We start from the raw sequence: 14,980 nt of genomic DNA, 5'->3' as shown, positions 1-14,980 counted from the left end.
GAGCACAAGGAAGGGAGCTTGTGGTTGAAGGCATACTTAGTAGTTGCATACATGTTTTGATTTCCTTGGCTGATTAGAGGACCTGCCTCCACAAGGCCACATTTTCCTGTTGCCTGAAAGGGCTACTGCATCTTTCTTCAGTCTATTCAGTGGATAGGTCAGGACAAAGTATCTGCAGCGGGCTCAGGGGGTGACTAGATTTGACCTGTCCATCTCTGCAGGGTACCAGAGAGGAAACAAAGGAAGAAGCCAGTATATGAGATAATTGCTATGTAATAGGCATTGTTTTGAGTACTTTATATGAAAATCTCATTTAATACTCTCAACAACCCCATAAAATAGATGGTACATTTCCCCTTTTACAGATGTGACAACTGAGGCTCAGAGTAAGTAGCCCACCCAAGCCAGCAGGTAGTAGAGCATGGATCTGAACTCTGGTTAGATGAACCTGCTTTTGTAATGTCTTGGCTAGGCAGGATAGAATGAATAGGGATCCCTAAGAAATCTATAGGTTAGAGAAGGGTGGAGGAAACCATGGTGTTTTGGGAGGGCATCCTAAAGGAAGAGGGTAAAAGCAGTTAAAGATAGAAAATGCAGACTAGGCTAGGGCAGGAACCTGCTAGGCTGTGGTTTCTTACTTCCTACGTGGGGTAAGCTGGCATGTGGTAGGCAGACAGGGGAACTGTTGGTGTGCAACTGCAGGCAATTTCCTAGGGAAGCAGTGTGTGTCTGCACTGCCCAAGGACGGATCATGTCTGCCTCAGTTCAAGGCCCCTCTAAATGTATGGAACGTTGCCCTGGCAGGAACACAGCTTCCTCATGTCTGCGTTCTGACTGGGAGGGGCCAGGTCCTATTTGACTTTGTATTCCCCATATATAACACAATGCCTGATACTGGTATATAATAGATGCTCAATATACGTTTATTGAATGTTAGGCTGAGAAGTAATAAAGAGAGGAGACAACTGTGAAACATAGACTCAAAAGAGGTGGAGTTGTTAAGAATTTGTGTTTAATTTCACAGTAATATAATGTAATATAATATATAATAATAATAAGTTCAGTTACCTGAATACTCTGGTGCTATTTCATTCTTCTCTGCCTTTTCCTGGAAATGTTTTGCATCTGCCTGCTGAATCCATCACTAGTCATTTTGTGTATCCCTTTCTTTTCACCTTTTCCCTCCCCATCACAGGAAACTTCCTTAGTTTGCTTTCTTCTGGGCTATCTGAGAACTGTGTATACCTCGTTCTCTTAAGCTAGTTCGTATTTACCTCTAGGGAAGGTACTCTGTCTTTTTATCTTTGTAACTCCCATAACCCAGCACATAGGCTGAAACACAGAAACAGAGTAGGCATACAATACACTTTTTTAAATGAATAAATGATCTTTTTTGTTTAAAAAAATATGAATAAATGATTTTTGAAGAAATAAATGGCTGTGACCGGCAGTCTTCTTTGACAAACCATATCCAACTTTTGTCATTCCCACTAATTTTCAGTTTTCCTTTACACAATTTTATATATCTTTATAACTTGAGAACCTAATAGTTTTGCATTTTGTATGTGTTTATATATCCCACTTTAGGTGATAAACTCACAGAGGGCAGAAATCTTCTGTCTTCAAAATGAAATGATGCTATTTTTTTTTTTAACAGAGTTTTTCTGTTGTTGCCCAGGCTGAAGTGCAATGGTGCGATCCTGACTCATTGCAACCTCTGCCTCCTGAGTTCAAGCAATTCTCCTGCCTCACCTCCGGAGTAGCTGGGATTACAGGCACGCGCCACCACGCCTGGCTAATATTGTATTTTTAGTAGAGACAGGGTGTCTCCATGTTGGTCAGGTTGGTCTCGAACTCCTAACCTCAGGTGATCTGCCCACCTTGGCCTCCCAAAGTGCTGGGATTACAGGCATGAGCCACCCCGCCCAGCCAAAATGATGCTATCTTTACAGTGGAACATTACACAGAGTTGCTAAGTAATAGGAGAGTGGTATTGTATGGAGGTGTTGTATGCATTATTTGGTTTACCACCTATACATTCTTCAAGTAAAATATTTGGGTCTTCAACCCATGTCACTCACCTTTTGGGGTACTGAACATGCTTTTGAATATTCACTAGGTCGAACTTGAATCATCACAAGCCCCGTGTTGTTGTCTCTAGGAAAAACAATCCGTGCAGGTTATTAGATCATGTGATAGATAGGCATGACACTGTCTTTCTGTAGATTATATGCAAAGTCCCATGTGCACTATGTGATTGAACTCCCACACAAATTTCTCGAGGTCTGGAGGATAGTGCTGGTGGTAACAGCTCTCTGCTTCTGCTAAGGCAGCTCTGTGTGGTGGTCATGTTGTAAAGTGGCTCCCACCTCATGGTATCCCGTTTTGGCCACCATTGGGTTAATGGGATGGGAAACAGAAATGAGCATCCTACCAGCATTTCAGCCACTCTATTTCATTAACATAGTCCCTGGAAAATGGGGCTGTGCTGCTGACATCTTGACCTGCCTGAAGGTAGCAACTACTGTGTGGGTTCCTCCTCTGGCCCCTACACGTTTTCCCCTCATATTGATAACACCTTTGGAGCAATAAAGAGTGAGTTGTCAAATTAGTTTTCTGAGCCACATTCAGCTGTGTAATATAATCTGACTGGGATTGAAAGCTAGGTCAGATATAATGCCTTACTATGAAGTGCACATGAATCATTTTGTGTTCAAGCAAAATGTGAGGGCTAAAAAAAAATAGAAGAAAATTTGAAAGTTTTATTTATACCTACACCTGCGAAGGTTGGTTTTTGTCAAAAAAAAACCCCATAAAAAACAAAAAACAAAACTGGGGACAAGCAAACATAAAAAATATCCTGGACAATTTTATTTGTATTCTATAGAAATGTAAATCTTAGTAAATATCCACAAAACAAAAAATATCCAAAGGAACCTACACCATTAGAAGCATAAAGAGGTAAGTTGGTGGATGAAAGGGAAAGGAATGAATTGAGCCTCTCCTGGCTACGGAGTCTAAAGCAGCATTTTCTCCCTACTTTTCCTGATCAGTCTTATCACTGATATATATATATTTCTGTTTTCTTTTCTTCATAGCACTTACCAGTATTTGGAATTACTTATTTGATGATTTGCTGTTTTCCTACTGGAGAATGAGTTCCATGACATTAGAACTTCATCTTTCTCGTTTACCATGTATTTTAAATACCTAGAAAATGCTTGGCATAGAGTAGGTAGTCAAACTCAGTTGGAGTAGCACCAGACCAAAGAAAAATGGATTTTCCTAGGGAAAATATGCTATTTTTCCAAGAAAATACTTCCAGGCTGTAATGATAGCCATAGGAATGCCTTAACACAGAATTCCATGTCGGCTGTCTTCCTTCAGGTAGCCTCGCTGCAACCTTTCTGCAGGAGTCAAAGATGGCATTTTATCTGGCTCTACACATAGGTAAAGAGTTTCTGTGATATCAGAGTTCCTGTTTTTGCTAGTGATGGTATGTGGATACTTTGAGATGAGAACTGGTGATAAAACATGTTTGAAAATTATTCAGTTAAGAAATAGCCCATTTTTTTGGCATCTTCATTTGGATGAATGAGACCTTCAGATAGGTCATGTTTCTTATTAAACTATGAAGAGTATTTTACATTTTTTACAGTTAAATATTAATTTTAATCTATCCAGCCATTGAAAGGAATTTGAAATTTGAATATTTAAAAGGATATGTGGCCATTTAAATAAAAGAATACCTATAAATCAATAACCTGAATAGGATATTTGATACTGAGAAAGTTCTTTTAAAAGTCATACTTACTGCATTCCGAAGTAATCATCGGTTCCCTCATAATTTATCTTCTGATAAAACGTTAGTAACTGAAAAAAAATTTAAAAATTTACATAAAGCAGGGAAATTGTGGGGGTGGGGGTTGTGATCCCACTTTAGTAGATCACAAAAAGCTATATAGCTTTCCACATCTAGGCACATAAAATGTCTTCATTAGGGTACATAATGATGCTGATCACTTGTAAGTGATCAACAAGATTGAATGGTGGATAGACAGATGCGTAGATATGTAAGAAAGCAAGTATAATAAAATATGAGTCCACATAGTGGGTACAGAGGTGTTAAATGTAAAATTCTTTCAACTTTTCTATATGTTTGACATTTCCATAATAAAATGTTGCAAAATTGTAATATAAATTGAATTTACAGCCTCACCAAGAATCTCACATAAAAGTAATTCTACCTGATAGAAATATTTACATGTGCTTTTCAGGAGGCATATACTAAAATATTCATTGTTACATTATTCAGAATAGCCCCCAAATAGAAACAAACCAATGTTCATCAACAGCAAAATGGCTGAGTCTCCTGTAGTACATTCATACAGAAGAACACAATGATCAGTAGTATGAATGAATGACAGTTACAGAAAACAACATGGACTTTCTTTTATTTTTTTCATTCTAGCCTCATTTATTTTTCATATTTGTAGCTCTTTTCTCTAACATTGACAACTCTGGCTCTGATTATTTACAATATATTTAATTATTTGATCAAATCTAGGATATACATAAAGTAATTTCATAATTGTTAATCCATACCTCTGTGAAAAACAAATTTGTTAATTAGAAAGCAATGCTTAGGGGCCGGGCGCGGTGGCTCAAGCCTGTAATCCCAGCACTTTGGGAGGCCGAGGCGGGTGGATCACGAGGTCAAGAGATCGAGACCATCCCGGTCAACATGGTGAAACCCCGTCTCTACTAAAAATACAAAAAACTAGCTGGGCATGGTGGCGCGTGCCTGTAATCCCAGCTACTCAGGAGGCTGAGGCAGGAGAATTGCTGGAACTCAGGAGGCGGAGGTTGCGGTGAGCCGAGATCGCGCCATTGCACTCCAGCCTGGGTAACAAGAGCGAAACTCCGTCTCAAAAAAAAAAAAAAAAAAAAAAAGAAAGCAATGCTTAGAAACAGTTTTTCCTTTAATCTCACAGGATCCAGCTACCATATGTTTTCCAAAGTTGCTTAGGTTAGTTCATTTCTTCTTTTTTTAAAATTATTATACTTTAAGTTCTGGGGTACATGTGTACAACATGCAGGTTTGTTACACAGCTATACATGTGCTGTGGTGGTTTGCTACATCCATCAACCCATCATCTACATTAGGTATTTCTCCTAATGCTATCCCTCCCTTATCCCCCTACCTCCTGTTATCCCTCCCCTAGCCCCCCACCCCACAACAGGCCCTGGTTTGTGATATTCCCCTCCCTGTATCCGTGTGTTCTCATTGTTCAACACCCACTTATGAGTAAGAACATGTGGTGTTTGGTTTTCTGTTCTTGTGTCAGTTTGCTGAGAATGATAGTTTCCAGCTTTATTCATGTTCCTGCAAAGGACATGGACTCATCCTTTTTCATGGCTGCATAGTATTCCACAGTGTATATGTGCCACATTTTCTTTATCCAGTCTATCATTGGTGGGCATTTAGGTTGGTTCCAAGTCTTTGCTATTGTGAACAGTGCCACAGTAAACATACATGTGCAAGAAAACAACATGGACTTTGATAAGCATAATATTCAAAGACAAAAGCAAGACAAAAATACAATATATGTAGATATTTATGTATGGATGTGTGTATATAATAGATATGCAATTACTTCGTTCATATGAAGTTCAAAAATAGACAAAGCTTAGCTATATTATTTAGTGAAGAGCAATGGTGTGATCTCGGCTCACTGCAACCTTTGCCTCCTGGGTTCAAGCGAATTTTCCTGCCTCAGCCTCCCCAGTAGCTGGGATTACAGGTGCCTGCCATTTGCATTTTTAGTAGAGATGGGGTTTCACCATGTTGGTCAGGCTGGTCTTGAACTCCTGACCTCAGGCCATCCGCCCACCTTAGCCTCCCAAAGTGCTGGAATTACAGGTGTGAGCCACCACGCCTGGCCAAAAAGTAAGAAATCATTACCACAAAAGTCAGACTAATGCTTAACTTGGAAAAGGGAGACAATTCTGATCAGGGAAAACACAGGAAGGCTTTGGGTGCTTCTGATGTTACATACTTTTTGATTTGAATGGTAATTACCCGGGTGTTTGTTTTATAATAATTTGCTGAATTATGCATAAATGTTGGGTATTTACTTTTGTATGTGAGTGTTATATTCATTTTTTAAAAACGAATGATTAGCTATGATGCTTAGCAATGTACTGGCCACTAATTAGTCTGTGAAGTTACAGTGACCCAGTCTGCATTATATAAGCAAGGTGTTTTCATAACACTATTGTACTTCATTGAATCTAAATTGCTGTAGGATGTAACACTCGTCCTGTTTTCAGAGATGTTAAATGTTAAGAAAAAAGTGCCTTATTGAGCAGATCACTTGTGTTCAGGAGTTTGAGACCAGCTTGGCCAACATGGTGAAACCCTGCCTCTACTAAAGAAAAAAATACAAAAATTAGTCAGGCGTGGTGGCACACAGATATAATTCCAATTACTCGGGACGCTGAGACACGAGAATTGCTTGAACCCGGGAAATGGAGGTTGCAGTAACAGAGGTTATGCCACTGCACTCCAGCCTGGATGACAGAGGGAGACCCTGTCTCCAAAAAGAAAAAAAGGAAAAAAAAGTGCCTTAGAATTGATAAAATATGGTGGTTGTAGTGATAGCAGTAGCAGAGGAGTGGTAGTAGTGGTAGTGTTTGTAATAATGCATACATACAGTATTTACTATGTGCCAGGTTCTTTGCTAAGTCCTTAATATGTACTAACTCATTTAATCCTCATAAGAACCTCATGTGTCAAGTTGAAAGAAGGGAAAAAAATTTAGAAAAAAAGAACCTTATGAGGTAGGTACTTTCATTCTATTATTATTCCAATTTATGGATGAGAGAATTACAGTGTCATTTGGTAGTAAATGATAGAACCAGTATTTTACTAAAAATGCAAATTTTGTATTTTTGCAAAATGCAATGTTTCATTGCCATTGGTCATTTGTATATATTTTCATGAATAATTAGTATTTTGAGGGTCTGAGTTGCAAACACACAAATATACAGTTGACCCTTGAACAACACAAGTTTGAACTGTGCAAGTATACTTCTACATGGATTTTTTAAAAATTAGCATACTGGAAAATTTTTGGGAGATTTGTGGCAATTTGAAGAAAACTTACAGTTGAACCATGTAGCCTAGAATATTGAAAAACTTAAGAAATGTTAGGTGTTTCATGAGTGCATAAAACATATGTGGATACTAGTCTATTTTATCATTTGCTACCAGAAAATATATACAGATCTATTATAAAGTTAAATTTATACACGCTGTATTATGTGATAATTTCACAGCCACCTCCAATTGCTACTGCTGTGAGCTCAAGTGTTGTGAGTATCTGCTTAAAATGCTGTGTGACGCTAGACATCCTGTGGGCAGTTTGTCCTTCCAGTAAATTGCATATCACAGTAAAAACTGATCTCTTGTGGCTCTTACGTATTTTTTAACCATGTTTACTGCAATACTGTAAACCTGGAGTAACACCATGGACCCATACAAAGTGCCCCTAGTGATGCTGTGGAAGGTGCTTCCAAGCAGAGAAAAGTCATGACATTACAAGAAAATGTTGTATGAGAGAGAAAATAAAAAAACAAAACAACAAAAGGAAATGTCGAATTGATTGATATGTAACTGTATATATATACACACACATATATACAGTTATATATGTATATATATAGGTTTTTCAAATATGTATGTATGTATATATACACATATAGATAGATGTATATATGCATATTTTATATATATAGAGAGAGACAGAGAGAGAGAGCACTAAATATATATATCTGTAGACTGAGGTCTGCAGCTAGGTTGCCCGTATTTCAGGTCATTTATCTTGTAAACAGATGATGTAAATTTACAGTATTGATAAACACAGTACAGTATTATAAATGTATTTTCTCTTATGATTTTCTTAATTGCATTTATTTTCTCTAGCTTACTTTATTATAAGAACATAGCATATAATACATAGAAAATATGTGTAATAGGCTGTTTATGTTAGGCTTCCAGTCAACAGTAGGCTGTTAGTAGTTAAGCTTTTCGGGAGTCAAAAGTTATACCATGGCCAAGCATGGTGACTTACACCTGTAATCCCAGCACTTTGGGAGGCCAAGGGGGGCAGATCACCTGAGGTGAGGAATTTGAGACCAGCCTGGCCAACATGGTGAAACCCTCTCTCTACTAGAAATACAAGTATTAGCTGGGCATAGTGGTGTGTGGCTGTAATCCCAGCTACTCGGGCGGCTGAGGAAGGAAGATCAGTTGAACCGGGGAGGTGGAGGTTGCAGTGAGCCGAGATCACATCACTGCACTCCAGCCTGGGTGACAAGAACGAAACTTCATCTCAAACAAACAAACAAACAAACAACTAACCAATAAAAGTTATACCTGATTTTCGACTGGGCAGGGGTTGGTGCCCCAATCCCCACATTGTTCAGGAATCAACTGTATACTTACATCAGATTCTTGGAAAGAAAACCATCAGTTAAATATATCCTTTTATTTTGGTACATTATCAATCCAGTCTTATTTATCATATTTTACTTTTTCCCTGTATCATCTTCCCCCATAGCAGACAGCAATATCATATATCAAACAGCTATGTTTGTATCCTTGAAAATATACCTTTGGTATCTTTGTATCCTTGAAATATGTGTAATGCCTTTTTGTTTGTTATTTATGTGTATGTATTGGTGCTATTCATAAATATGACATTGATAGTGCTATGGTCTGAATGTTTGTGTTCCTCTAAAATTTGTATGTTAAAACCTAATCACCAATATTAGGCGGTGGAGCCCTTTGGGAGGTGATTAGGTCATGAGGGCAGAACCTCCTGAATAGGATAAAAGAGGCCTCTTTTATAAGAGCACTAAGTGAGTGGCCTTGCCCCTTCTGCCATGTGAGAACATGGTGAAAAGACATTGTCTATGAGGATGGGCCCTCACCAGAGACCGAGCCTGCTGGCACCTTGATCTTGGACTTCCCAGCCTCCAGAACTGTGAGAAAGAAAATTTCTGTTGTTGTAAGTCACCTGGTTTGAGCTATTTTTGTTATGTAGCCCAAATGGACTAAGATAGATTTCAAATAGTTTCTTATAATTTTCATTCAACTCTGTGTTTTAAGGTTTATCCATGAGACTCCATATAAATGTAAATTCATGTTGTTTCCAAATCTGTTTATGCCAGATTATATTATTATTTTAATTAAGTAATTATACGTAATATTATAGATTGATAAAATAAGTATCAAATGAAAGTAGAGTTACTGTTTCTTTGAGAACGAAGTTGATTTTTTTGAAAAATTTTGATAAAGCACATAACTGAGGAGATTGCTGAATTAGCAAATAAGAGCAAAGTAATACTAAAAAAATGGAAAAATATTATAAAATTCTAGAGCTTCAGTTGCTTTGCCAGTGCCTTTAAGTATTTTTTTCCTTTATCTTAAAGAAACTGAAATAGGAACTCAAAGATGATGCATTATGAGCAAGGTTATACAAAAAAGGAGATGAGGAGCTATAATAAGTGGACCTGTTTTAAAGAAAAGGCTTTGGTCCTATATGAAAAGATTGTCTAATAAATGATTGTTCATTTAAATGAAACTAACATGTTTCACATATATTTAAGTGAAAGTAAAATATTTCACATAGATTGGTTTCACTTTTTATGATTCTCTGCTTTCACTTTGGAATTGACTGACCACTTCCATTCAATTGTATCAGATAGCAGACCCACTATTATATGTGCTTAAGGAAGCTGAGCCTAGAAAGGGAAGGTGGGGAACAGACACTGCCACTTGGGTTACACAGTTTTCAAGAAGAAATTAAAGTAACTTGTGAAATGCTCACATTATGATATTAATTGGAAATACACTATGCAACATAATATACACAGTATATTTATACCTATATTATAACATGGTTTGCAAAGATGGCTGCAATAATTCGTCCCATTCCCATATGCATGCCTCTTTACAGTGTAACTTGCTATTTCTCCGTAAGAGGTAGAGTTTATATCCCCATCCTATGAGTTAGGGATATGTGGCCTAGCCTAGGTTCTGCTCTCACTGTCTTGGAACACTGCCCCTAGACTGCCATGGAAGAAGCCAGGTCTAGTCTGGAGGATAACACTAAACCTGGCTTATCCGGCACAGTCAAGTGTTCCAGCTGAGGCCCAATAGATTAATGAGGCCGTCTTAGGTCCTCTAGTTGCAGATGAATTACTGGATGCCCATACCACATCAAAGAACCCAGGTAAAACCAGCAGAACTGCCCGGCTACTCAGAGCTCAAACTGAATTGACTCATAGAATTGGTTGTGGTTGAAAGCAATTTGGTTTTGAGGTGGTTTGTTATACTACAATAGATAACAGAAGTCCACAGGAAAGCCATGCATTAAAAAAAAGTGAACAATACAATCGACAATCAGTGAGTTTTGAAGGAATGTGTTACTAGTTTTTAGGTGGCAAAGAGGGCTTGGATATTAAAAGCAAAAATAATGGCTTGTGAATTAATGGCTTATCATGTTACTAAAAACTCAGCCATTCCTCGACATTTTCCCAGCTGAGCCTAGAAGGGAAATCCATTTATAAAAATGTTAATATTACACTTTTATACTTATTAACACCAAATAAAGAAATTAAAAATATTAACTTACCAGAGTTTTGGTGCAGTATCCAAAGGCAACTTCAAAGGAAATGTTATGTCTCACTTCTAATATTTTTGGGCCATAGGATTCCATAATAACATAGAGGCCATTATTTTCTGGATAGACTATTTGAGTCCAAACTGTCAGAGCCTCTCCCTTGTCCAAAAAGTAAAAAACATGAGCAATATTATTATGAAATGCCACGTATGGGCATTTGTCTTTTGTCTTGAACGCTATACTTTTTGCTTCCAGACCTACGGGATAGTCCTGTGTTTGTATCACGCCATTGTCAAAAGCATACAGGAAGTATGTATGACCAGATGTATTTAAGAAAATGAATGCTTTTGTTGTGTTGCTTGTCCATAAATGCAGCTTTACTGCATCTCCAATATTAATCTTGGAATAAAATATTTCATTATTTTCCATTTTTACCAAAATATTTCCATAATAATCTGGAAAAAAGAGAAAAGTTTATGTTAGTCTAAGTAACCATAAATCATGCTGTTTTAGTTAAGTGTACTTTCAACCAAAATAATTTGTTTATAATGACTATTTACATACTTTGAGAAAGTCAGAACGTGCAGGTATGAACCCATAACTACACTATACTGGGGAGCTTCCCTCCCACTTCATTGTAGAGTATTCAGTTTTCTTCTTGAATACCATATCACTTTTTTTTTTTTTTTTTTTTGAGACGGAGTTTCGCTCTTGATACCCAGGCTGGAGTGCAATGGCGCGATCTCGGCTCACCGCAACCTCCGCCTCCTGGGTTCAGGCAATTCTCCTGCCTCAGCCTCCTGAGTAGCTGGGATTACAGGCACGCGCCACCGTGCCCAGCTAATTTTTTGTATTAGTAGAGACAGGGTTTCACCATGTTGACCAGGATGGCCTCGATCTCTTGACCTCGTGATCCACCCGCCTCGGCCTCCCAAAGTGCTGGGATTACAGGCTTGAGCCACCGCGCCCGGCCCCATATCACTTTTTATATAACATCGTTTAGCATAAAAAGGAGCTGGAATTCATGTGTTAAGTATTAATGAGGATGAGCACGGCAGGAATAGTGTTATTAGGAATTCTGCATTGTGTTGTGGGTTGAATTGTGTCCCCCTCAAATTCTTGTGTTGAAGCCCTAACGTTACTCCAATGAGACTGCGTTTGGAGATAGGGCCTTTCAGGAGGTAATTAAGGTAAAATGGGCTAAGAAGCAGGGGGTCCAAGTCCAGTAGAACTGATGCTGTATTAAGAAGAGGAAGACATGCCAGGGATCCCTCTGGGCACACAGAGAAGAGATGTCAGGGATCCCTCTGGGCACACAGAGAAGAAAGGCCACTGGAGGACACAGCAAGAAGGCAACCGTCTCCAAGCCAGGACTAGAGGCCTCATCAGAAACCAGTCTTGACAGTACCTTGATCTTGGACTCCTAGCCTCTAGAAATAGATAAAATCGCCGGGCGCGGTGGCTCATGCCTGTAATCCCAGCACTTTGGGAGGCCGAGGCGGGTGGATCACGAGGTCAAGAGATCGAGACCATCCTGGTCAACATGGTGAAACCCCGTCTCTACTAAAAATACAAAAAAAAAAAAAAAAAAAATTAGCTGGGCATGGTGGCGCGTGCCTGTAATCCCAGCTACTCAGGAGGCTGAGGCAGGAGAATTGCCTGAACCCAGGAGGCGGAGGTTGCAGTGAGCCGAGATCACGCCATTGCACTCCAGCCTGGGTAACAAGAGCGAAACTCCGTCTCAAAAAAAAAAGAAATAGATAAAAATCTAAATTTCTATTGTTTGAGCTGCCCAGTCTGTGGGACTTTGTTATGACATCCCTAGAAGGCTAATATAGCTGGGATGAAAACATGGAGGTCAGCGGGGGTGAGAGTGGTATAAAATATAGCCTACTTCTGCAGGTTCACTCAAAGTAATCAACTTTCTCCACGTAATATTCTGCCCAAGTCACAGTGGGTCATAGAGGGTAACTATCTTCAACTCTTTAGTTCTGTTGCTATGTCTGTAAAATGACCAGTTGGACGAGCTGATTTCATAGCTTTCTTTCAAGATATGACATTCTCTGTGTACAGCCTCTAGGAATAAACTTTCTTTTCTTTTCTTTTTTTTTTTTTTGAGACTGAGTTTCGCTCTTGTTACCCAGGCTGGAGTGCAATGGTGCGATCTCAGCTCACCGCAACCTCCACCTCCTGGGTTCAACCAATTCTCCTGCCTCAGCCTCCCGAGTAGCTGGGATTACAGGCACGCGCCACCATGCCCAGCTAATTTTTAGTAGAGACGGGGTTTCACCATGTTGACCAGGATGGTCTCGATCTCTTGACCTTGTGATCCACCCGCCTCGGCCTCCCAAAGTGCTGGGATTACAGGTGTGAGCCACTGCGCCCAGCCCATACTGTGGGTGTTTGGACAAGAAGTCTCACTTCTCCAGGTCAGGGTGTTCTAAAATGTCATAGTATACACTTCATATAGTCATTGTGACTGTGAAAGTCCTATATGCTAGCTACAATTTTAGCACATAGGATTCTAAACATTAGCTATTACCATTTTGTTTTTTTTTTGTTGTTGTTCATTTTTAAAAATTTTTTATTTTTATTTTTTTAGAGACAGGGTTTCACCATGTTGGCCAGGCTGGTCTTGAACTTCTGACCTCCTGATCCACCCGCCTCGGCCTCCCAAAATGCTGGGATTATAGGCGTGAGCCACCGCGCCCGGCTCAGGAATAAGCTTTCTTTAATTGTTAAAAGACCACACTTGGAGAGGACTGGCTGGAAGGAAGGGGAATACGTAGCGTCAGGAAGGTTCAGGTTGTGTTGTGTTTATGCATCTTACATTTGGAATCAGAATACATCAGTAACATTTTTACAAATTACCATAAATTACATTCTACTTAAACTTACCTAATCAGAAATAAGTGCAGTAGATCATGAGATGGAAGGGGAGAAATGTGAATGGATGATATAATAACATATATTTTTATGCTGAGTGAAAAAGTAATTGCAGGATGCATACAGCATAATGATATATAACATTCAAAAGCTCAGGAAACAATATGTTGTTTTTGGATTACATATAATGTCCAAATTGCTTCGTGATATGGTCTATCTGTCCTTTAGCCAGGTCTGTCTCTTGCCATTTTTTGCCTTACACTGTGTTATCTAGTCAGACTGACCTCATTTCAGTCCCCCAGACTTGCCATGTTCTTTCCTACCTCCACATCTTTGCACATGCTGTATTCTCAGCTTGGAATACTGCCTTAATCCCCCATCCTAAGCGGTGAAATCATTTTTCTAATACATATACTCTCTCCCTAGTTTTCAGCTTAGAAGTCGTTTCCTCCACGCGTAGTTTTCTGATCCCATACATCTGGACTGATGTTCCCAATATTTGCTTTCATAGCCCCTTCTCTTTTCTGATCACACTGCTGACGACAAACATTATAAATGATCCTTGCATTAAATATGAAGTTAAAATGAGAATTAAGAATGATTTAAAAGATAATGACAATAAGAACATTATATGGAAAAATCTCATGGGATGCAGCTAAAGCCACATGAAGTTTTCTTCATTCATAGCCTTTTGCTTGTGTGTAGTTTTAAATGCTTAGAAAACAAGAAAGACTAAAAATAAATGAACTATTTAATTTGGTAAGCAGGCAAGAGATGACTAATTACAAAAAGAAAGCAGAAGTGAAGAATCAATAATGACAAAAGTAGAAATTAAGGAATTAAATAAAAAAGAAAGTAGATAAAATTAAGAATTCTTTTTAAAAGGAAAACAAAACCAAAACAAAAACCTAAGAAAATAGAAAATTCCTTGCAAGCCTAACTAACAAGGGGGTGGGGGGCAAGCAATACTATACATAAGGAAGAGAATATAACTGCAGATACATAAGAAATGTAAAAGTTAAAATAGGATACTTTACCAATAAATTAGAAAATCTAGATAAAAATGAATGATTTCCTAGAAAGATACAAACTTCTAAAATTGACTCAAGAAGGAATAAAAGATTAGAATAGATCAATTAGAGAAAATAAAAATAATGAAGAGATACAACATTCCTGGCTGGAAGACAAGTTTTGCAAACATCTATTCAACAACTTTACTGAATGCCTACTATGGGGCTATACTGTTCTAGGTACTTGGGAGGAATACATTCGTGAAAAAACAGAAATTTCCTTCTCTTGTGTAGCTTACAATTCCAGCAGAGATGGCTTCCAAGAAACATGAAAATAAATTATTTAGTACGTTAGGTAATTAGGGATATAGTGATAAAAAAATATAGAGCTAG

At 38.5% G+C, this 14,980-nt stretch overlaps 1 protein-coding gene across 1 annotated transcript in view; it reads right to left on the bottom strand.

Annotated features, from left to right (window-relative positions):
* Positions 1-14,980, bottom strand: part of CATSPERE (catsper channel auxiliary subunit epsilon) — a 180,123-nt gene that overhangs the window by 47,387 nt on the left and 117,756 nt on the right. Inside the window, exons 11-13 of the mRNA XM_064383670.1 lie at positions 10,704-11,146; positions 3,815-3,873; positions 2,082-2,157 (exon numbers count right to left, since the gene is read on the bottom strand). Coding sequence (XP_064239740.1) covers positions 2,082-2,157; positions 3,815-3,873; positions 10,704-11,146 — 578 coding nt within the window. The remainder of the gene's footprint in view (positions 1-2,081; positions 2,158-3,814; positions 3,874-10,703; positions 11,147-14,980) is intronic.

Source organism: Aotus nancymaae, unplaced genomic scaffold (genome assembly GCF_030222135.1).
Source record: "Aotus nancymaae isolate 86718 unplaced genomic scaffold, 86718_ANA_hifiasm-v0.15.2.pri h1tg000032l_0, whole genome shotgun sequence".
Lineage (NCBI taxonomy): Eukaryota > Metazoa > Chordata > Mammalia > Primates > Aotidae > Aotus > Aotus nancymaae.
The sequence above is the reverse complement of the archived record's forward strand: the minus strand, read 5'-3'. Positions and strand labels throughout refer to the sequence as shown.